This window comes from Haematobia irritans, chromosome 4 (assembly GCF_050003625.1).
Source record: "Haematobia irritans isolate KBUSLIRL chromosome 4, ASM5000362v1, whole genome shotgun sequence".
NCBI classification, from domain to species: Eukaryota; Metazoa; Arthropoda; class Insecta; order Diptera; family Muscidae; genus Haematobia; species Haematobia irritans.
The window spans coordinates 21,395,039-21,420,407 of NC_134400.1; the positions used below are offsets into that span (position 1 = coordinate 21,395,039).

A 25,369-nucleotide genomic window follows, 5' to 3' on the forward strand; every position below is an offset into this window, starting at 1 on the left:
GAAATTTTGCACAGGGAGTAGATTTAGCATTGTAGCTATTCGTGCCAAATTTGGTTGAAATCGGTTCAGATTTAGATATAGCTCCCATATATGTGTTTATCTGATTTCGACAAGAATGGTCAAAATGCCAACATTTTCCTTGTAAAATCGCCACTGCTTAGTCGAAAAGTTGTAAAAATGACTCTAATTTTCCTAAACTTCTAATACATATATATTGGGCGATAAATCATAAATAAACTTTTGCGAAGTTTCCTTAAAATTGCTTAAGATTTAAATTTTTCCATATGTATACCCTTCACCACTATTGTGGTACAGGGTATAATAGGTTTGTGCATTTGTATGTAACGCCAAGAAATAGTGGTCATAGACCTATCTTTTAGTATACCGATCGGCTTAGAATTAAATTCTGAGTCGATTTAGCGATGTCCGTCTGTCTGTCTGTCTGTCAGTCTGTCTGTCCGTCTGTCTGTATATGTAATTTTGTGCACAAAGTACAGCTCGCAATTTAAGTCCGATCGTCCTCAAATTTGGCATAGGGCCGTTTCTTCGGACAAAGACAATCGCTATTGGTTTTGGAAAAAATCGGTTCAGATTTAGATATAGCTGCCATATATATTTATCCCCGATTTGGTCATAGTTAGCGTGTTTATCAACCGATTTTCTTGAAATACCGTTCATCCAAATATTTTATGAATCTCGAAAATCTTGCAAACTATCAGCCAAATCTGTTCAGATTTAGATATAGCTCCCATATATATCTTTTGTCCGATTTAGACTCATATGGCCACAGAAGCCAAAGTTTACTACCGATCTTCGTGAAATTTTGCACAGAGGGTAGAATTGACATTCTACCAATGCTTGGTAAATATGATTGAAATCGGTTCAAATTTAGATATAGCTCCCATATATATCTTTCGTCCGATTTGAACTTATATGGCCTCAAAATCCAGGGTTTTGCCGTGATTAGCTTAAAATTTCGCACAAGGAGTACGTTTAGTAGTATCGTTGATTGTGCCAAATTTGGTTGAAATCGGTTTAGATTTAGATATGGCTCCCATATATATCTTCCGTCCGATTTGCACTCATATGACCAGGGTGGCCAAAGTTATACTCCCATTTACGTGAAATTTCGCATAGATAGCAGAATTATTATTCTAACTATACATGTCAAATTTAGTCAAAATCGGTTCAGATTATATATAGCTCCCATATATACGTGCAGCAGAGTTGGGGAAATATGGTAGACTGTTACACATTTTAGACCCATTTTCAATGGAAGTTTTCTCCAATTAACTGGGTAGCGTTAGCCGATTTAAATTTTAATTCTAGAGATTTTGTAGAAGTAAAAAAATTGTCTCCTTTATATAGCTTCCAGCAAATGTGAAGTAGTTGAGATGGTAACACAAATTTTGGCCTACATAGGGGTGAAGGGTATAATATAGTCGGCCCCGCCCGACTTTAGACTTTACTTACTTGTTTTTTACTAACATTGTGTTCCACCCTAGTGCATTAGCCGACTTAAATTTTGAGTCTATAGATTTTGTAGAAGTCTATCAAATTCTGTCCAGATCGATTGATATTTAAATGTATGTATTTGGGACAAACCTTTATATATAGCCCCCAACACATTTGACGGATGTGATATGGTAGCGAAAATTTAGATCTACAAAATGGTGCAGGGTATAATTAAGTCGGCCCCGCCCGACTTTAGATGTTCCTTACTTGTTTTTATATAAGATTTTGCTAAAATTTTATTTCTATAGAAGATTTTGCCAACATTTTATTTATATAGAAAATTTTGTCAAAATTGGTTTTCTATAGAAAATTTGGTCATTATTTTATTTCTGTAGAAAATTTGGTCAAAATTTAATTTCTATAAGAAATGTAAGTACCTCCTTATTGAAGCGCAATATTTTTCAAAATACCAAAACCTCATGAATTCTACCAACCTACCAAACAGTAAAAAATCTACCATTTTTGGGAGAAATCGACCAACTGTGACAACCGCGCTAAAGGAGCCTCTTGAAAGGTCCAATTTCATCCCATCCGTTTGAAATTCGGTAAGTGATGTATATAAATTCCCTCTACCATCCGTGCAAAAGTTTTGTCCACATCGGTCCAACTCCCATATAAAGCGATATACAGAGTTGGATTCTGAAACCTTAAGGGGGAACAAATTTTACATCTTACATCTGTATCCTGCACACTGTAATAATAGACTTTCCACAGAATCCGTTCGGAATCTACTATAAAAATGAGGTCCCTTGTCATTGAGCTAAACATAGAATCGAGTATCACTCAATGATAAGAGAGAAGTCCACCACTGTGTTATAATATAACGTAAACTGATATCACGTTCCAAATTTCAAAGAGTTGGCTTCAAGAGTTCGTATCTGAAACCTTAAGGGGGAACAAATTTCGTCCAATTCAGTTGAAATTTGGTATGCGGAGTTAGTACTCGTATATCCCCTCTTACAACTGGAACATTTTGGAGAAGTAAATTTCATCCTATCTGGTTTAAATTTGGTATGTGAGATCAACCATACAAGAATTCTTCCATTGTGGTTTATAATTATACATAGCCTCCATATAAACCGATCCCTAGATTTTACATCTGTATCCTGGACACTGTAATGATAGACTTTCCACAGAATCCGTTCGGAATCGACTATAAAAATGAGGTCCCTTGTCATTGAGCCAAACATAGAATCGAGCATCACTCAATGATAAGAGAGAAGTCCACCACTGTGTTATATAACGTAAACTGATATCACGTTCCAAATTTCAAAATTCCACCCGATCGGGTATTGTGGCAACCCTTTATTTCAGACTCACTTATACTGTTTAGTCCATTGTGATAACACAGTGGTCGAATTCTCTCTTATCACTGAGTGATGCTCGATTCCATGTTTAGCTCAATGACAAGGGACCCCATTTTTATAGACGAGTCCGAACGGATTCGGTGGAAAATCTATCATTACAGTGTGCAGGATACAACTACATGGATGGTTTGGTTAAAGCTTAAAACATTAGCTTTCCAACACCATAATATGATTGGTATCATTGGAGATAGACGACTCCAGCGATATCTGTTGACAAAATATGAAAAACCTTTTTCGACTACCCAATATATAGACATCCAAATATACAAACTCACACACATACATTTAGATATCTACATTAATTCATTTGTACAACGAACGTAAGAAAAGATTTTGTAATGGATATTGAAATAAACACACACATATACACACACTTGTGCTCACATACATTGCACTACATCATGTTCGAATACTACCTTCGTATAAAGCCAAGTACCGAAAAACATGTTGCATATTTCCGAGGTAAGCTGTACACTTGCCCGCCAATGTGAAGCAATTCAATATTTACCTCTAACCTTAGGATCCTTGACAATATTGTCACTGTATCATTTGAAATCCTCATCAGGATTTTAAGCCTTTCTCTTTTCATGAAATTTAGTCGTCTCCAATCCCACCCACCTACCCTCTCCACCACTACCACCTGGTGCATATGTTAAGGACTTTGGCGTTGATGGTGTTCAATGTATGTTCAACTATTGTTTTCAATTATTCATTATGGAAAATCGTCACATACTTGTCTTGCACTTCATATGTTCATTGTTCCACTCGATATGGCAAGAACAAAAACATGGACGATAAGGGCTTCGTTTACGAGGGATCGATAACATGGTGTGGTTTTAAATTTAGTCCAGAGCTCAGGTACTTTGATTATGATATAGAATAGCAATTTTGGGATACATAAAGGGTGATACGGTCAAAATTTGGTCAAGGGAAAACGCGTGTAAATCGGTGAAATCGTTTATTTAAAAAATCAAATTAAATTTCTTTTTCAAGTTCAATTAGTATAAAATTCAGGAAAAATATTCAGTTAGGCTTTCGCTTTTCCAAATCTGAATTGCCGGGCCTCACGCTTGACACCTGCCATCAGATTTTGTACAGCCACCTTGTCCACCTTCTTCGCCGCAGAAAGCCAGTTTGCCTTGAACTGCTGCTCGTCCTTAGCAGTTTTTTTGGTCTTCTTTAGGTTCCGCTTGACAATAGCCCAGTATTTCTCAATTGGGCGGAGCTCTGGCATGTTGGGAGGGTTCTTGTCCTTGGGAACCACCTGCACGTTGTTGGCGGCGTACCACTCCATGGCCTTTTTACCGTAATGGCAAGATGCCAAATCCGGCCAAAACAGTACGGAACAACCGTGTTTCTTCAGGAAAGGCAGCAGACGTTTATTCAAACACTCTTTCACGTAAATTTCTTGGTTGACAGACCCGGAAGCTATGAAAATGCCGTGGCTTGAAACACAGGTACAGATGGCTTGCCAAACCAGATATTTCTTTGCGAACTTTGACAGTGTTATGTGCTTGAAAATATCTGCTACCTTTCCCCTTCCTTTTGCCGTATAAAACTCCTGTCCCGGAAGCTGATTGTAGTCGGCTTTGACGTAGGTTTCGTCGTCCATTACCACGCAGTCAAACTTCGTCAGCATCGTCGTGTACAGCCTCCGGGGTCGCGCTTTGGCCGTCGTATTTTGTTTATCATCGCGATTTGGAGTCACTACCTTCTTGTAAGTCGATAGTCCGGCTCGTTTTTTGGCTCGATGCAAGGTTGTAGACGATACACCCAGCTTAGACGATACACCCGGCATCTCGGAGAGAGAGCTTGAAACTACCGGCAACTCTCTTTGTCGTCTCAGCGGCTTCCGTTTTTCGATGTCCCCCCGATCCAGACTTCCTGGCTGTGGACAAAAGTTCCCCAAACACTTTAATTACATTTGTAACGGTTGATTTGGCAACTTTTAGCGATTTTGCCAGCTTTGCGTGCGAGTAGCTCGGATTTTCGCGATGCGCGAGCAAAATTTTGATACGCTGCTCTTCTTGCTTGGACGGCATTTTGACAACTGAAGAGTGAATTCCAAAATCAAAATAGGAGCACCATTCTACACACACACACCTTTAAAATGAGGGGTGTTCAGGTTTTTTAAATGCAAAATTGAAAGAAATACGTCAAGTTTATATTGACCAAATTTTGACCGTATCACCCTTTACATGCCACAGTTGGTAGAATTCTAACAAAAAAGATAGATTTTTTACTTTTTTTTTTTAATCTACTGTTTGGTAGATTATGTTTTACTGTGTGGTAGATTGGTAGAATTCTTCATGTTTTAGAAAAGAAACTTTTTAAAAAATGTTCTATAGAAATAAAATTTTGATTAAATTTTCTATAGAAATAAATTTTCACAGAACTTCCTATAGAAGTAAAATGTTGATTAAATTTTCGATAGAAATAAAATTTTGATTAAATTTTCTATAGAAATAAAATTTAAAAAAAAAATTTCCATAGAAATAAAATTTAAAAAATTTTGCTAAATAAATAAAATTTTGATTAAATTTTCTATAGAAATAACAATTTTAAAAACTGCTCTATAGAAAACAAGTAAGGAAAGTCTATAGTCGGGCGGGGCCGACTATATTATACCCTGTACCACTTTGTAGATCTAAATTTTCGATACCATATCACATCCGTCAAATGTGTTGGGGGCTATACATAAAGGTTTATCCCAAATACATACATTTAAATATCACTCGATCTGGACAGAATTTGATAGACTTCTACAAAATCTATAGACTCAAAATTTAAGTCGGCTAATGCACTAGGGTGGAACACAATGTTAGTAAAAAAATATGGGAAACGTTTAAATCTGAAGCAATTTTAAGGAAACTTCGAAGAAGTTTATTTATGATTTATCGCTCGATATATATGTATTAGAAGTTTAGGAAAATTAGAGTCATTTTTAAAACTTTTCGACTAAGCAGTGGCGATTTTACAAGGAAAATGTTGGTATTTTGACCATTTTTGTCGAAATCAGAAAAACATATATATGGGAGCTATATCTAAATCTGAACCGATTTCAACCAAATTTGGCACGCATAGCAACAATGCTAATTCTACTCCCTGTGCAAAATTTCAACTAAATCGGAGTTAAAAATTGACCTCTGTGGACATATGAGTGTAAATCGGGCGAAAGCTATATATGGGAGATATATCTAAATCTGAACCGATTTCAACCAAATTTGGCATGCATAGCGACAATGCTAATTCTACTCCCTGTGCAAAATTTCAACTAAATCGGAGCAAAAAATTGACCTCTGTGGTCATATGAGTGTAAATCGGGCGAAAGCTATATATGGGAGCTATATCTAAATCTGAACCGATTTCAACCAAATTTTGCACGCATAGCTACAATGCTAATTCTACTCCCTGTGCAAAATTTCAACTAAATCAGAGCAAAAAAATTGGCCTCTGTGGTCATATGAGTGTAAATCGGGCGAAAGCTATATATGGGAGCTATATCTAAATCTGAACCGATTTCTTCCAAAATCAATAGGGATCTATTCTGAGCCAAACCACATACTTGTGCCAAATTTGAAGTCGATTGGACTAAAACTGCGACCTAGACTTTGATTACAAAAATGTGTTCACGGACTGACGGACAGACAGACAGACGGACATCGCTATATCGACTCAAGAGCCCACCCCTAGCATTTTTGCCAAAGACACCATATGTCTATCTCTTCTCCTTCTGGGTGTTGCAAACATATGCACTAACTTATAATACAGTGTGGAGCAGGGTATAATAATTTTTGATAAGATTTTCTGTAGAAATACAATTTTGACAAAATATTCTGTAAAAATAAATGTTTGACAAAATTTTCTATAGAAATAACATTTCGACAAAATTTCCTATAGAAATAAAATTTTGACAAAATTTCCTATACAACTAAATTTTGCAAAAGCTTTCTATTGAATATAAATTTTGAGAAAAAATTTTTATAGAAAACTTCATATTTTTATTATGGAACTTCATACTGTTTGGTAGATTATGTTTTACTGTGTGGTAGATTGGTAGAATTCTTCATGTTTTAGAAAAGAAACTTTTTAAAAAACGTTCTATAGAAATAAAATTTTGATTAAATTTTCTATAGAAATAACATTTCGAATAAATTTTCTATAGAAATAAAATTTAAAAAAAAAATTTTCTATAGAAATAACATTTTGATTAAATTTTCTATAGAAATAAAATTTAAAAAAAAAAAATTCTAAATAAATAAAATTTTGATTAAATTTTCTACAGAAATAAAATTTTTGACAAAATTTTATATAGAAATAGCAATTTTAAAAACTGTTCTATAGAAAAAAAATCCATAAAAAATTAATTGAATTTTCTATAGAAATAAAAGTTTGACAAGATTTTCTGTAGAAATAAAATTTTGACAAAATATTCTGTAAAAATAAATGTTTGACAAAATTTTCTATAGAAATAACATTTCGACAAAATTTCCTATAGAAATAAAATTTTGACAAAATTTTCTGTACAAATAAAATTTTGCAAAACTTTCTATTGAATGTAAAATTTGAAAAAAAAAATTGATAGAAAACTTCATTTTTATACCCTCCACCATAGGATGGGGTATATTAAATTTGTCATTCCGTTTGTAACACATCGACATATTGCTCTAAGACCCCATAAAGTATATATATTCTTGGTCGTGCTGAAATTCTGAGTCGATCTGAGCATGTCCGTCCGTCTGTTGAAATCACGCTAACTTCCGAACGAAACAAGCTATCGACTTGAAACTTGGCACAAGTAGTTGTTATTGATGTAGGTCGGATGGTATTGAAAATGGGCCATATCGGTCCACTTTTACGTATAGCCCCCATATAAACCGATCCCCAGATTTGGCTTGCGGATCCTCAAAGAGAAGCAAATTTCATCCGATCCGATGATATTGGTATATGGTCTCTAACAACCATGCATAAATTGGTACACATTGGTTCATAATTATATATAGCCCCCATATAAACCGATACCCAGATTTGGCTTGCGGAGGCTCTAAGAGAAGCAAATTTCATCCGATCCGGTTGAAATTTGGAACATGGTGTTAGTATATGGTCTCTAACAACCGTGCCAGAATTGATCCATATCGGTCCATAACTATATATAGCCCCCATATAAACCGTTCTCCAGATTTGATCTCCGGAGACTCTTCGAGGAGCAAAATTCATCCGATCCGGTTCAAATGTGCAATGTGGTGTTAGAATATGGTCTCTAACATCCATGCAAAAATTGGTCCATATAAATCGATCCCCAGATTTGGCTTGTGGAGCCTCTAAGAGAAGTAAATTTCATCCGATCTGGTTGAAATTTGGAACTTGGCGTTAGTATATGGTCTCTAACAACTGTGCCAGAATTGGTCCATATCGGTCCATAATTATATATAGCCCCCATATAAACCGTTCTCCAGATTTGACCTCCGGAGCCTCTTGGAGGAGCAAAATTCATCCGGTCCGGTTCAAATTTGGAACGTGGTGTTAGTATATGACCGCTAACAACCATACCAAAATTGGTCCATATCGGTCTATAGTTATATAGTTATATCCAATCTCCAATCACACAAAAATTGGTCCATATCGGTTCATAATCATGGTTGCCTCTCGAGCCAAAAATAATCTACCAAAATTTTATTATTATAGAAAACATTGTCAAAATTTTATTTCTATAGAAAATTTTGTTAAAATTTTATTTCTATAGAAAATTTTGTTAAAATTTCATTTCGAAAATTTCATTTCTATAGAAAATTTTGTTAACATTTTTATACCCTGCGCCACACTGTGGAACAGGGTATTATAAGTTAGTGCATATGTTTATAACACCCAGAAGGAGACGAGATAGACACATGGTGTCTTTGGAAATAATGCTCAGGGTGGGTCCCTGAGTCGATATAACCATGTCCGTCTGTCCGTTCGTCCGTCCGTCCGTCTGTCTATGAACACATTTTTGTGATCAAAGTCTAGGTCGCAATTTAAGTCCAATCGCCTTCAAATTTGGCATATGTTCCTAACTTGGGTCAGGATAGAACCCTATTGATTTTGGAAGAAATCGGTTCAGATTTAGATATAGCTCCCATATATATCTTTCGCCCGATATGGACTAATATGGACTCAGCAGCCAGAGTTTTACACCGATTTGCTTGAAATTTTGTACAAACATAACACTTAGTCGTATAGTCAAGTGTGCAAAATTTGATTGAAATCAGTTCATATTTAGATATAGCTCCCATATAAATCTTTCGCCCGATATGGACTTATATCGCCCCAGAAGCCAGATTTTTGGCCGAATTTGGTAGAAATTTTGCACTAGGAGTACAATTAGTAGTATAGTCAAGTGTGCAAAATTTGATTGAAATCGGTTCAGATTTAGATATAGCTCCCATATATATCTTTCGCCCGATATGGACTTATATGGCCCCAGAAGCCAGATTTTTGGCCGAATTTGGTTTAAATTTTGCAGTAGGAGTACAATTAGTAGTGTAGTCAAGTGTGCAAAATTTGATTGAAATCGGTTCAGATTTAGATATAGCTCCCATATATATCTTTTGCCCGATATGGACTAATATGGTCCTAAAAGCCAGTGTTTTGGCCCAATTTGGTTGAAATTTTGCACAGGGAGTAGATTTATCATTCTTGCTATGCGTGTCAAATTTGGTTGAAATCGATTCAGACTTAGATATAGCTCCCATATATATCTTTCGCCCGATATGCACTTATATGGACCCAGAAGCCAGAGTTTTATACCGATTAGCTTGAAATTTTGCACAAGGAGTACAATTGGTAGTATAGTCATGTGTGCCAAATTTGATCGACATCGGTTCAGATTTAGATATAGCTTCCATATATATTTTTCGCCCGATATGGACTTATATCGCCCCAGAAGCCAGATTTTTGGCCGAATTTGGTTGAAATTTTGCACTAGGAGTACAATTAGTAGTATAGTCAAGTGTGCAAAATTTGATTGAAATCGGTTCAGATTTAGAGATAGCTCCCATATATATCTTTCGCCCGATATGGACTTATATGGCCCCAGAAGCCAGAGTTGTGGCCCAATTTGGTTGAAATTTTGCACTAGGAGCACAATTAGTAATATAGTCATGTGTGCCAAATTTGATTGAAATCGGTTCAGACTTAGATATAGCTCCAATATATATGTTTTTCTGATTTCGACAAAAATGGTCAAAATACCAACATTTTCCTTGTTAAATCGCCACTGCTTAGTCGAAAAGTTGTAAAAATTAGTAATTTTCCTAAACTTCTAATACATATATATCGAGCGATAAATCATAAATAAACTTTTGCGAAGTTTCCTTAAAATTGCTTCAGATTTAAACGTTTCCCATATTTATACCCTGCTCCACACTGTGGAACAGGGTATTATAAGTTAGTGCATATGTTTGTAACACCCAGAAGGAGACGAGATAGACACATGGTGTCTTTGGCAATAATGCTCGGGGTGGTTCCCTGAGTCGATATAACCATGTGCGTCTGTCCGTCCGTCCGTCTGTCTGTCTGTGAACACCTTTTTGTGATCAAAGTCTAGGTCGCAGTTTAAGTCCAATCGACTTCAAATTTGGCACATGTTCCTGGTTTGGGTCAGAATAGAACCCTATTGATTTTGGAAGAAATCGGTTCATATTTAGATATAGCTCCCATATATATCTTTCGCCCGATATGCACTTATATGGATCCAGAAGCCAGAGTTTTAGCCCGATTTGCTTCAAATTTTGCACGAGGAGTACAATTGGTAGTATTGTTGAGTGTGCAAAATTTGATTGAAATCGGTTCATATTTAGATATAGCTCCCATATATATCTTTCGCCCGATATGCACTTATATGGCCCCAGAAGCCAGAGTTTAGGCCCAATTCGGTTGAAATTTTGCACATGGAGTACAATTGGTAGTGTAGTCAAGTGTGCTAAATTTTATTGAAATCGGTTCAGATTTAGATATAGCTCCCATATATATCTTTCGCCCGATATCGACTAATATGGTCCTAGAAGCCAGAGTTTTGGCCCAATTTGGTTGAAATTTTGCACTAGAAGTACAACTAGTAGTGTAGTCAAGTGTGCCAAATTTGATTGAAATCGCTTCAGATTTAGATATAGCTCCCATATATAGCTTTCGCCCGATTTACACTCATATGACCACAGAGGCCAATTATTTTACTGCGATTTAGTTGAAATTTTGTACAGGGAGTATAATAAGCATTGTTGCTATGCGTGCCAAATTTGGTTGAAATCGGTTCAGATTTAGGTATAGCTCCCATATAAATGTTTTTCGGATTTCGACAAAAATGGTAAAAATCGGAACATTTCCCTTTTAAAATCGCCTCTGTTTAGTGAAAAAGTTGTACAAATTACTCTAATTTTCCTCTACTTCTAATACATATATATCGAGCGATAAATCATAAATAAAAGTTTGTGAAGTTTCCTTAAAATTGTTTCATATTTAAATCTTTCCCATATTTTTTATTATCATTGTGTTCCACCCTAGTGCATTAGCCGACTTAAATTTTGAGTCTATGGATTTTGTAGAAGTCTATCAAATTCATTCCAGATCGAGTGGTATTTAAATGTATGTATTTGGGACAAACCTTTATATATAGCCCCCAACACATTTTACGGATGTGATATGGTATCGAAAATTTAGATCTACAAAGTGGTGTAGGGTATAATATAGTCGGCCCCGCCCGACTTTAGACTTTCCTTACTTGTTTTTTATAGAAAAGTTTGTCAAGCTGAATACGTATATATTTAATCGGTCTTTTTTGATTTAATATATACCACGTATGGACTTACTTACAATTTAGAAGACGGTGGTAGGAGGTTTTAAGATACATTGCCGTCGGCAAGCGTTACCGCAACGCAAGTAATTCGATTGTGGATGGCAGTGTTTAGAAAAAGTTTCTACACAATCCATGATGGAGGGTACATAAGCTTCGGCCTGGCCGAACTTACGGCCATATATACTTGTTTTAACCCTTTCACTATCGATGTCCATTTTGAAGGACATTCGAAAAAGACACCAAATTCTATTTTCCCACTTAGTTTCGATTTATTTTTTGATGTTATTTTAAAGTAGACGCTTTAATTTAAATAGGCTATAAATATTTTCCATATAAGAAGTTTTTATAAACTTCTTTAATAATAAACGAAAAATACGAAAATTTGAGACAATTTTTCTACTACATGTTTCTAGTAAATGGACATTCATACAAAAACTACAGCTGATACTACTACGGGTTCTTTTTTGTATTTTTTTTCAGACTTTGAAAGATATTATAGGCCAAATAACGCTTATTGTCATAAGGCTATTTGGTCATAATTCACGAAACAAATTTTCAGAACAAGCTCATATAGCTCTTGAAGTAATTGAGGTAGGTTCTTAAAATGACAACTTTTGTTCTACAAGCTGTTAGTACAAGTGGAAAGAGAAGAAAAATTAAAGTTTTTAACATTAGGTTTATTTCGGTAGTGAAAGGGTTAATTTAGTAGATTTTTGGTAAATTTTTCTTAAAATTGTGGTAGATTATTTTTAGCAAGAGTGGCAACTGTGGTTACATTTCTTTAGTCTGTTTAATATAGACTCAGGATCTGGAGATTTGGCAATTATCCTTGCATGTGATGTCCTTCTTCTCGATTAACTCCAAAGCGGCTTCTTCCCAAACTTCCCCAATTAGTATCAACGCAGCTTTAAAACAATCCTCAGACCTCTCGGCCGCAAATGCGAGTATCTTAATTCGTGCTTGGTACATGGACGAAAAAGACTGTTTTTCATATGTTTGGGTGTAAAAATTATTTATTTGGAACTCAAATTTTTTAACACAATATTTTTAAGTGCAAGCATTTAATGTTCATAAACTAGCATAACATGTTTGGGACATATATGTTAATCTGTTAGAACATATTAGGTTTGGGACATAAAATGTTTGTAAATATAATATGATTGGATGCAAACATATGTTAATTTAAAATTAGCCTATAAACATATATGTGTTTAGAAAGAGAGACCTAGAGTGTATGATGCAAGTAAAATAATGGAAGTAACCAAATGGCGCCTTAAAAATGTGACCACACAAAGAAAATTCCATTGAAATTTTTTTCTACCCGTGTATGCTCTAAGATGAAACATAATATGTTTGAACAATACAAAAAATATTTTGTTTGGACCAATCCTGAAAATATATATATGCTTGAAGCAAAATGTGTTTGGGGTATATGTTACAGAAGCGATTTTTTTTTTTGAGTTAGCTTCAAGAAGTTTTTGTGACCATTTTAAGGAATTGCTTTGCTTGGCCGACAACCTGCTTAGGTCGACTAATCCAAATTTCTTTAGGATAAACAAAGCATTTCTGCGTTCGTTGAACCTCTTTCTTGAGAGATTACCACACCCTCACAAAAAATCGCTTCTGTAACATATACTCCCAAACATATTTTGCTTCAAGCATATACATTTTTGGGTATTGCCCAAACATTTATATGTTTGATCTCTTCCAATATATAATATGTTTGAAAGCATATTGGTCTAAACAATATATGTTTGGGTAGTCTAAGTTCCAAACATTTTGTATTTTTGCATCCAAATTCAATAATGTTGTCTTCCAAAAAACAATATGTTATTATGTGACCATATAATATGTTTGGAAGCATTTTGCACCCAAAAATATTATATGCTTTAAAAAATTCTCCCAAACAATATTGTGCTCAAAATTTTATTTATTTATTTATATATTTACAATCATAATGAATTATGAAAATAAACAGGTAATATAGGTGCTAACAACATAGGTTTTCGAACTGAATGCTCAAAATTTTGTTTCTGCCTAATTGTATATTCCCCCACATCTTTCTCACTTCCACGAGATTTTTTAGTTATTAGCACCTTTTTCTGTAATACAAACATTGTAGAAGAAATTATTCATTTTTATGATTTTTTTTATTTTAATTTTACCTTTTTCCGGACGGGGATTCGAACAGCGGACCACACAGTTTGTAAGGATCAAAGAAGTAGCTGATCAATTGCCCAAGGGAAAATAAAATGTTAATTTTGTAATAACAAGCAACAACCACCAACTTAATTCAATATCGCTCCCTGTTAAATAGCGCTCCAAGCTACTAAACACATATATGTTTATAGGCTATTTCCAAATTAATATATGTTTGCATCCAAGCATATTATATTTACAAACATTTTATGTCCCAAACATAATATGTTCTAACATATTAACATATATGTCCCAAACATGTTATGCTAGTTTATGAATATTATATGCTTGCACTCAAAAATATTGTGTTTAAAAATTTGTATTCCAAACATATAATGTTTATAGCCAAACATATGAAAAACAGTCTTTTTCATCCGTGCACCATTTGATGTCCTTATCTTACGTGTCGCAACCTCTCGACCGGTCTACAGGTCGGTAGACAAATCTCTGATTGCTGTGCCTATCACAGTTAGTTATTGACTGATCATACTACCTTTTAGTATATTCGTTAAATTCCCTTTGTACTTGCTTGCAAAGAAAAGAATGTCGAAAATGAAGGAATGTAAAGGGTTTCGATGTACCCTGTTCAAAACTGTTCAATATGTTGCCATTGTTCAGGCGTAGTGCACCCCCATTGAATGTTTCAGCTATTGCTAACGTATGAACCTTGGCTATGTAACCCTCTCCATATGAAGTTCAAATTTTGGTGAGTGCTTGGTTGACATGAGTATCAGGGTGTCAGATTGTCAGACACATGTAAAAAGAGACATGAATGTATGCAGTCTACTGACATCCACTCCCTCTCTTTTTTCTCTCACTTTATGGTACTCAAAACCTTTCCTTCCATAACACTCATGTTAGGTAAAAGAAGGAATTTCCTACTTTGCTCAATCGAAACAAGCCTTACATGTGGTCGGATGCAAACTTTATTCAATATCGTTGAAGTTTGAAGTGTCTCTTATACCTTAATAGATCCTTAAAGACTTTTAATACTGCCAGTGGGTATCCATGGAACATTAGTTGATTTGTATAATCCCATAATCGTTATTGTGGTTATTAGAGATTTAACCCACCATCAAGAAAATGAATGAGGATATCCATCCATGCGAGTGATGGTGGTGAAGATATAATGAAGGAAGGAAAAGCATATTGTTTGAGTTCAGTATACAATGAAAAATGGAGGTAGAGTAGTTTGATATGCGATATACCCGAGATAAATGCAAATGACATGAACGCAGACCTTGTGACTGAAGAACACAAGTCATTAGGCTTATATTTCCTGCAAGGAAATCCCTCAATCTTTCTATTGAGATTTATATATTTTTAGATTGATAATCGTTATCCAACTATAATTTTGCGACATTAGTTCATATACTGATAGAAAAACTCTTGCATGGTGTTCACGTTTCTATAAAATCAATTCAATGTGTCTACGGTAGAATTACATCATGGTAAGATATAGATAAGAACAAATCCTAAGGGAAACGGATCGAACAGAGGACCCGTACAGGACTAGTCTCTGGTGTGTATGTACCAGTCCCAGTTCTGGTTAAAATGTATGGAAGGGAGCTGTCATTATACCTTTCACCACTACTGTGGTACAGGGTATCATAAGTTTGTGCATTTGTATGTAACGCCAAGAAGGAGTAATCATAGACCAACCTTTTAGTATACGGATCGGCTTAGAATTAAATTCTGTGTCGATTTAGCGATGTCCGTCTGTCTGTCCGTCTGTCTGTCTGTCTGTCTGTTGATGTATTTTTGTGTGCAAAGTAGAGCTCGCAGTTTTAGTCCGATTGTCCTAAAATTTGGTATAGGGTCCTGTTTCGGCTCAAAGACGATCCCTATTGATTTTGGAAAAAATCGGTGCAGATTTAGATATAGCTGCCATATATATTTTTCACCGATCTGGTCATAATTGGCGTGTATATCAACCGATCTTCCTCAAATTCCGTACATTCGAATATTTTATGAGTCTCGAAAAACTTGCAAAATATCAGCAAAATCGGTTCAGATTTAGATATAGCTCCCATATATAGCTTTCGCCCGATTTACACTCATTTGCCCACAGAGGCCAATTTTTTGCTCCGATTTAGTTGAAATTTTGCATAGGGAGTAGAATTAGCGTTGTAACTATGCGTGCCAAATTTGCTTGAAATCGGTTCAGATTTGGATATATCTCCCATATAAAGCTTTCGCCCGATTTACACTCATATGACCACAGAGGCCAATTTTAACTCCGATTTAGTTGAAATTTTGCACAGGGAGTAGAATTAGCATTGTAGCTATGCGTGCCAAATTTGGTTGAAATCGGTTCAGATTCAGATATAGCTCCCATATATATGTTTTTCTGATTTCGACAAAAATGGTCAAAATACCAACATTTTCCTTGTAAAATCGCCACTGCTTAGTCGAAAAGTTGTAAAAATGACTCTAATTTTCCTAAACTTCTAATACATATATATCGAGCGATAAATCATAAATAAACTTTTTCGAAGTTTCCTTAAAATTGCTTCAGATTTAAACGTTTCCCATATTTTTTTACTAACATTGTGTTCCACCCTAGTGCATTAGCCGACTTAAATTTTGAGTCTATAGATTTTGAAGAAGTCTATCAAATTCTTCCAGATCGAGTGATATTTAAATGTATGTATTTGGGACAAACCTTTATATATAGCCCCCAACACATTTGACGGATGTGATATGGTATCGAAAATTTAGATCTACAAAGTGGTGCAGGGTATAATATAGTCGGCCCCGCCCGACTTTACACTTTCCTTACTGGTTTTTTTCTAACATTGTGTTTCATCCCAGGGTATTAACCGATTTCAATTTTAATTCTATAGATTTTGTAGAAGTACAACAAAAATTGTCTGCATTATAAGTATTTGTATCTGGAAATGCAAATATTTATATAGCTCCCAGCAAATTTGAAATAGTTGTGGAGGTAACACAAATGTTGGTCTACATAGTGGTGGAGGGTATAATATAGTCGGACCCGCCCGACTTTAGACTTTACTTACTTGTTTTAACATGGGTTTGTCATTGACGGGCTAAATTTACACTTTGTCAAAGAAAGGGTGGTTAACATTTTAAGGGCCGATGTTGATTTTGAATAAAACACAAATTATTTACGAAATTATTGTAATTTTATTTTATTATGATATATTGGTATTACTCAATTATGTATGGAACAAAATATCGGCCAAATGGGCTCCGCGACCTCGGTGGCACACCTTCATCCGATGGTCCAAATTTTCAATGACGCTGAGGCATAATGGAGGTTCTATGCCGTTAATGTGCCGAATTATCTCATCCTTTAGCTCTTGAATTGTTGCTGGCTTATCGACGTACACCTTTTCTTTCAAATAACCCCAAAGAAAAAAAGTCCAACATGGTCTTGGCGGCCAATTGACATCGCCATTACGTGAGATAATGGCGATGAATTTGTTGCGCAAAAGAGCCATTGCTGAAACCACATATCGTCCACATCCATATCTTCCAATTCGGGCCATAAAAAGTTCGTTATCATCTCACGATAGCGAACACCATTCACAGTAACTGCCTGACCGGCCTCATTTTGGAAAAAATACGGCCCCATGATGCCGCTAGCCCATAAACCGCACCAAACAGTCACTCTTTGTGGGTGCATTGGTTTTTCGACAATCACTCTTGGATTCTCATTCGCCCAAATGTGGCAATTCTGTTTATTGACGAATCCACTGAGGTGAAAATGTGCCTCATCACTGAAGATGATTTTCTTCGAAAATTGATCATCCACTGTTGCTATTTCTTGGAACCATTCTGCCCATTCACGACGTCCATTGTTCAAATTGAGTAAGTCTGAAATAGAGAAATGTAAAATAAAATTCGAAAAAAACTTGGCGTTTAGGTGTGGTTCACATTCAACATCGGCCCTTACAATTTAACCACCCTTTATATAAGATTGATATATGACGAGGGATAGTCTCTTAAGGTATAAGATATCATTACTAGGTTTTCCTGCAACTATGCTATGCTTGATTTCATCTTACTTGTCTGACAGGGTTCAGTGAGTGATGTTTAAGGCTAGCCTTCTCGTAAGATATCGAACCAGTGCTCGTTGCTCTTTTTCCATCGGTTATCCAGACAGAAGTTTGATTGTAATATGGAATCAAGTGTTGCGAAGGCTATGTTCACACTGGGTTTCATCAAGAGATTGTCGAAGGAATTTGATGATCCTTACTTATCGAAACGTCTCTACACTTAACTTGTCCAACCAATCCTGGAATATGTGTCTGTAGTTTGGTCCCTCAGTTATCAGTGGTGGAATCCGTTCAGAAGAAATTTATACTCTTTGAGGGTGAGCTGATATCTTGAATCTCAGTCTTTATGTCAATCGCTTGGAATTGATAGATTTACAGACACTGGAGCATAGTCGCTTCGGTTATCCAGACAGAAGTTTGATTGTAATATGGAATCAAGTGTTGCGAAGGCTATGTTCACACTGGGTTTCATCAAGAGATTGTCGAAGGAATTTTATGATCCTTACTTATCGAAACGTCTCTACACTTAACTTGTCCGACCAATCCTGGAATATGTGTCTGTAGTTTGGTCCCTCAGTTATCAGTGGTGGAATCCGCTCAGAAGAAATTTATACTCTTTGAGGGTGAGCTGATATCTTGAATCTCAGTCTTTATGTCAATCGCTTGGAATTGATAGATTTACAGACACTGGAGCATAGTCGCTTCATTCCGTAACTTTAATGAATTACCAATTTTGTTTGCAGTCTCTGTTTCCAAACGGATTCTGAATCACCACTTTGCCGATAAGGTAAGCTCCATATCTCCTGAAAGCCGGGCAATGACACAGGGGGCGTGTCGATTTCTCCTCCATCTAACAACGCATCGTTTAGACACCATCATACGCTGTTCCTATTTGACACTGATATGCCCGGTAGTGATGGTCATTGTCATAGTCACGATGACTATTGTCATACACTGCTTTATTCATAGTCACGAGGATTATTGCCATACGTTGCTTTCATTGTTTTCCAGTTTTTTTGGTTCGGCTACCTCATAGTAGTTTCGCCGCCCTTCCGATGGTACACAGTTTCGCATAGCTTTGTATGTCCCGGTCCGGGTTTTACATTCTCCAAATTGGCTTGACTTTGGGTCTCTGCCCTTATCGTCAGTTTATTTGCTTTCAAGTATCCTCTTTTGCTGGCATGTACAGGCACATATATGATGGGGATTGTGATGTATTTAGAGTAATGATTGCAATATTGCTTTCATTGTCCTCAATCAACAATTCTTCTCCTTCCAATCTCTCGTCCATCTTTGATTCATAGGTTTAACAGAAAATTTTCTCTGGTATCTGTTCTGGTACCGTTTCTTAAAGGTCGTTTTGGTGTCAGAATTTCTCCCTCGGCAGTCATGGTGCTCAAGAGGTATGCGGTCATTAGTTTTGGTATATTTCATTCACCAAATGAATCGAAGAACTAGGTCCTTCCTTCGCTCAATAATGACTTTTGAATAATGTCATCATATTCACATCGTAACAATGTTGATTCATAAACAAGTAATCGGAGAAGGATAAGTGTCCCCTTTATCTTTAGACGGTTTGTCTTTTTTCCACCCATTCTCTCAAGTTTTTCAGCCTGATCATCGCAATGGCGGTCTTGCTTTCAAGGTTCAGTACATGATACTGAACCCACACGATATGACGAGATCTACAGGGCTGGGACATATGAAAGGCCATAGCTTATTCTTAATCCATCTGAGGCCTGAGTCCAATAGGAAAATTCCTCGGGGTGTGCGAAGCGGAAAATGAAAAACCTGTAGCATTATGTAGGGAAGAGAAATCGCCGCGATAGGTTTAGTATAGAGATGATTGTCCCTACAAACAAGGTTATACAATACAAACAAGTATATACGGCAGGAAGTTCTTATGTACCCTCCACCATGGAGTGAAAACATACTTGGGACTTCACCAATGACAACTTTTGCTTTAAACTTGATTCCAGCACATATCTATGACCATAGGTTAGGTTAGGTTAGGTGGCAGACTATTCAGTCCATTGTGATACCACATTGGTGAACTTCTCTCTTATGACCATAAGTATTCCATTTACATTCATTAATGGTTCTTTTTTCCTCTACCTATTTCTTCTTGCTTTGCATCCATGTAGCCATGCAATGTGATCCCCATTGCTCCGAATACAAGTCTTGTACTTCAGCATGTCCCGTCGAAACGTGTGACAATTTCCTGCAACAAGGTGGTGAACATATGTGCAAAACTGAAAATTGTATGGAAGGATGTCAAATCAAGCCATGTGATGAGGGATTGATCTATCTCAACGATAGCTATAGGGAATGTGTACCAAAATCGGAATGTAAGCCTGTGTGCCTAATCAAAGATGGAAAGACGTACTATGAAGGTGATATAACATATCAAGATGAGTGCTCGACATGCCGTTGTTCAAAGAAAAAGGAGATATGCAGTGGAGTAAAATGTGCGGAAGAGTTAATAACTCCAAATCCTGTTATAGAGGGTACCACCTCGAAACCCATGAAGACAGAGGAACAACCCAAATGTATAAAGGGTTGGACCAGATGGTTTGATGATGATCCTTATACTTCGACCAATGTCATACGTTTAGATGACTCGGAAAAGCTGCCACGTTACGATCGTATGGAGTCCATCTATGGCACGTGTAAAAAGGAATTCATGAAGAAAATTGAATGTCGTGTTGTGGGTACCCATGAGTCTTCGGATTTCATGGATGAAAATGTTTTCTGTAATCTGCAAAATGGTCTCAATTGTGTTGGCAATTGCCATGATTATGAGATACGGGTGTTCTGTGAATGTGATGCTGTGGCTCCAACTACCCCTAAACCTAAGGAGAAACCGGAAACGGGCTTGCCATGTGATAGCGTCATTGCCGAATACAAGGAATATCCAGGAGATTGCCATAAGTTTTTGCATTGTCAACCAAAATCTGACGGCAGTTGGCATTATGTGGAGAAGACTTGCGGCGAATCCATGATGTTCAATCCCATAATGAATGTGTGCGACCACATCTCTACGGTGCAGGAATTGAAGCCAGTGTGTGGCAAAAAAGATGATGCTGGTCCCTTGGGTCTTTTATGTCCGCCCGATACTGTATGGTCAGACTGTGCTAATCAATGTGAACACACTTGTCACTACTATGGCATGGTAAAGGGATTTATTAACTACTGTCAGTTCCAAATTCTTATCCCTAATTCTTTCAGATCTTGAGAAAACGAGGTCTCTGTCAAGAAGGTGAACATTGCAAAGGTGGTTGTGTTTCCTCAAAACGTGTTGATTGTCCATCAGGAAAATTCTGGCGTGATGAAAATACTTGTGTGGAAGCTGATGCTTGTCCTTGCATGGATAGTACCGAGAAGTATGTCCAACCACATATGCCTTTCGTGGGTGAATGGGAGGTTTGCCAATGTTTGGATAATGCCTACACTTGTTTGCCCAATAAAATCGAGGAATTGGATATAAGACAACCTCCCAAAATCAATATTTTAGATCATATCGTTGTCTTCCCAGCTACCATTTCACCACCAAAGAAATGTAATCCTGAATCGTAAGTATCCAAAGTACAAGCTAAGCAAGGTATAATCCCAAAATTGATTGATTTGAATTTATTACAGCATGATTCCTGTCATTGAAGGTGAAATTCCTTTGCCGGATACAATTTTCAAAGCTAACAGTTCTTTGGGTCCCAATTATGCTCCATCAAAGGCTCGTTTGGTGGAGAACTCCAAAGAAAATGTGGGCGCTTGGTCACCTATGATCAATGATCAAAATCAATATTTGGAAATAACGTTACCAGAAGCTGAACCATTATTTGGTATTATTATGGCTGGAAGTCCAGATTTTGATAACTATGTGACTTTGTTCAAGGTGAGTGCGTGGGTTAAAAAAAAAAAAACCAGAGAATATGTAAAGAAGTGCTGGCAACAAAAGTAGGTACGAAAAGATTGATTAGTCCTGTAAGTAAATCAAATGAGGATAATGATCCGCCAAAGATATTTAAGGACTTGTAATACATAGAACCAACGGCCAAACCCATATATACAGACTCCCAGATTATGATGCATAATTGATACAGACGCCACCAAAGTTCAAACGGTTTCAAAGTATCTTTACCGTGACGTCGAAGAAGGAAATACCAGGAATTGTGTACGTATATTAAGTAGGGATAGTCAAAATTAAGAGGAGCCCATTATATCTGGTATCCATCGATACAGGACATTTGAGCTATAGAAGTAGATATTATAAGCGAAGCTATCATGGCGGCGATGCAAATGTGGAGAATGGTGAGTTGGCAGAATGGCGAACCATCAAAAGATAATAGGATAGATGCTGGGAGTGCGGCGGATGCCGCTTTGACATTCTGATGCTGAATGTGACACTCTGACACCTCATAGCCAATTCAGGGAGAATGGAACTCCAGAGATGACGGTTACAACAACGGGTCGATGATGGGCACTGAACATACACTTGTCGGACTCAAACACTGAGATCACACTCTAACTGCTGGACTACAGCACAGTTCTGCAGGCAAAAGTACGGACGATTCCAACACAATATGTTAGAGTTTGTGGAGGATACCGCAGCAATTCATGATCGTATAAATGAAGTTGCTATGATCGCAGAAAGGGATAATCCGATAACAGAAATATAATCCTGAGAGAACCCCAGTATTGAATGTGACATCAATGGATCGAAGATGGACGAGATAGTGTGACTGAACGTATACGAGCGGATGCAGGCACCAAGATCCCATCGTGATTGCCGGACAACATCATTGTTCTGCATGTAAAAATACGGCAATAACGCAATAGGTAGTCGGATGCAGACACCGAGATCTCATTCTAATTCTCGGATCACAGCAGCGTCCTGCAGGTAAAAGTAGGAATGAAAAACCCAAGGACTAGCAAACCATAGAAGAATAATAGGGTAGACAGTGTGATTAGCTGCGCAGGCGGCAACAATCCATAATCGAATACCTGTGTGCCATGTCCGCGAAATGGGATATTCAGATGCTACAATGGAACTGAGAATAGATACCAAAAGGAAATTACTGTTACACCGATAGATCGTAGATGGGCGGGAGGTTGGGACTTAACGTATACATAGAGGGCCAGAAACCGTGATCCTATTGTGACAGCTGGTCAATAGCACAGATCTACTGGAAAATATACAACAATAACGCAATGACAAACTGAACATTTTCACCGATAGCAGGAGGTCAATGCAAGTAATAGCCGACCACAAACCATTGGGGAGTGCACAAGAATGATCAATGATTATTCGGAATACGGCAAAATTCGCATGGTGTTGGTATGCGCATATACCCATAAAAAGAGGAAATGTAAAGGAAAGTGAACGTCCCAAGGTAAGAAACGCAAATCTCATAGAGGCTACGCGGGCCGAGTTGGATGAATGACTACGGGAAATACATAGAGCTAAAGTAAAACAGTGCATCGACCAAAAGGACAACGATGTTGTATGTAGAAGTTGTTTCGAGCAGGAGGAAGCATTGAAACACAACCTATGCAATTGCCTTGCTATTGTGCGATATAGACCCTGCCATATGGGTTAAGAGGTGCAGAATCTCATTCGGAGAATGGAAACAATTTTTTTTTGTGAAGTTTCTTTTCAATATACTCTAGCCTAGACAATTCAGTCCACTGTTATACCACAGGTGGTGAAGTTCTATGATTAATGCGTGATGCCTGATTCCATCGATAGCTTGTGTTTAGAAACGATTTCAACCATTACCCTCAAGTAAAGCTGGGATTGAAACATGACACTATGTATGAAAATGCTAAAAACTGCGGTACTAGAAACTGGCGTGTATGATCAATCTCTTCGGTTTGTCACTTATCCTACCGATTTCGAAGGTCCGGATGAAGAAATTGTGGTACTAGAAACTGGCAAAACCTTGAGTAATAGAGAGTGGTACAACTGTACTTCCTTTTCTCATCACTATTCTTCCGTGGCTTGTAGAGAATTTACAGCTTGATCTGTCAAAAAGTTTCGATACGGCCAATCATTCCATTCTCCTTGAGAAGTTTTACGTTTAGGTGGCAGTCTGTGTTTATATACCCCCCATCATAGGAGGGGGGAATATTAACTTTGTCATTCCGTTTGCAACACATCGCAATAATGCTCTAAGACCCCATGAAGTATATATATATTCTGGACCGATCAAGCCACCTCCGTCCATCCATCTATTGAAATCACGCTAACTTCCAAACGAAACAAGCTATCGACTTGAAACTTGGCACAAGTAGTTTTTTATTATAAACGGACCGCCAAATTTGGCTTGTCGATCCACTAAGAGAAGCAAATAACAACCATGCAAAAATTGGTCCACAGCGGTCCGTAATTACATATAGCCCCCATATAAACCGATCCCCCGATTTGGCTATCGGAGCCTCAAAGAGAAGCAAATTTCATCCGATCTGGCAGAAATTTGGTACGTGGTATTGGTATATGGTCTCTAACAACAATGCCAAAATTGGTTTATATCGGTCCATAATTATATATAGCCCCCATATAAACCGATCCCCAGATTTGGTTTGCGGACCCTCTAAGAGAAGCAAATTTCATCCGATCTCTAACAAACATGCAAAAACTGGTCCATATCGGTCCATAATTATATATAGCCCCCATATAAGCCGATCCCCAGATTTGGTTTGCGGACCCTCTAAGAGAAGCAAATTTCATCCGATCCGGCTAAAATTTTGTACATGGTATTAGTATATGGTCTGTAACAACCAGCCAAAATTGGTCCATATCGGTCCATAATTATATATAGTCCCCATATAAACCGATCCCCAGATTTGGTTTGCGGACCCTCTAAGAGAAGCAAATTTCATCCGATCTCTAACAAACATGCAAAAACTGGTCCATATCGGTCCATAATTATATATAGCCCCCATATAAACCGATCCCCAGATTTGACCTCCGGAGCCTCTTAGAGGGGCAAAATTCATCCGATCGGGTTGAAATTTGGTACGTGGTGTTAGTATATGGTCTCTAACAACCATACAGAAATTGGTCCATATAGGTCCATAATTATATATAGTCCCCATATAAACCGATCCCCAGATTTGATCTCCGGAGTCTCTTGGAGAAGCAAAATTCATCCGATCCGGTTGAAATTTGCAACGTTGTGTTAGTAAGTGGCCACTACTAACCATGCCAAATTTGGTCCATATCGGTCTATAGTTATATATAGCCGATCCCCAATCACACAAAAATTGGTCCATATCGGTTCATAATCATGGTTGCCACTCGAGCCAAAAATAATCTACCAAATTTTATTTCTATAGACAATTTTTTCAAAATTTTAATTCTATAGAAATTGTTGTCAAAATTTTATTTCTATAGACAATTTTGAAAAAATGTTATTTCTATAGAAAAATTTGTC

General features: G+C 37.0%; 1 protein-coding gene across 3 annotated transcripts in view; it reads left to right on the plus strand.

Annotated features, from left to right (window-relative positions):
• The window catches only part of Hml (hemolectin), a 98,636-nt gene that overhangs the window by 49,045 nt on the left and 24,222 nt on the right, over window positions 1-25,369 (plus strand). For all 3 annotated transcript variants that reach the window (XM_075306484.1, XM_075306485.1, XM_075306486.1), the window contains 3 exons: window positions 20,081-21,108; window positions 21,165-21,508; window positions 21,576-21,828. In XM_075306484.1, coding sequence (XP_075162599.1) covers window positions 20,081-21,108; window positions 21,165-21,508; window positions 21,576-21,828 — 1,625 coding nt within the window. The remainder of the gene's footprint in view (window positions 1-20,080; window positions 21,109-21,164; window positions 21,509-21,575; window positions 21,829-25,369) is intronic.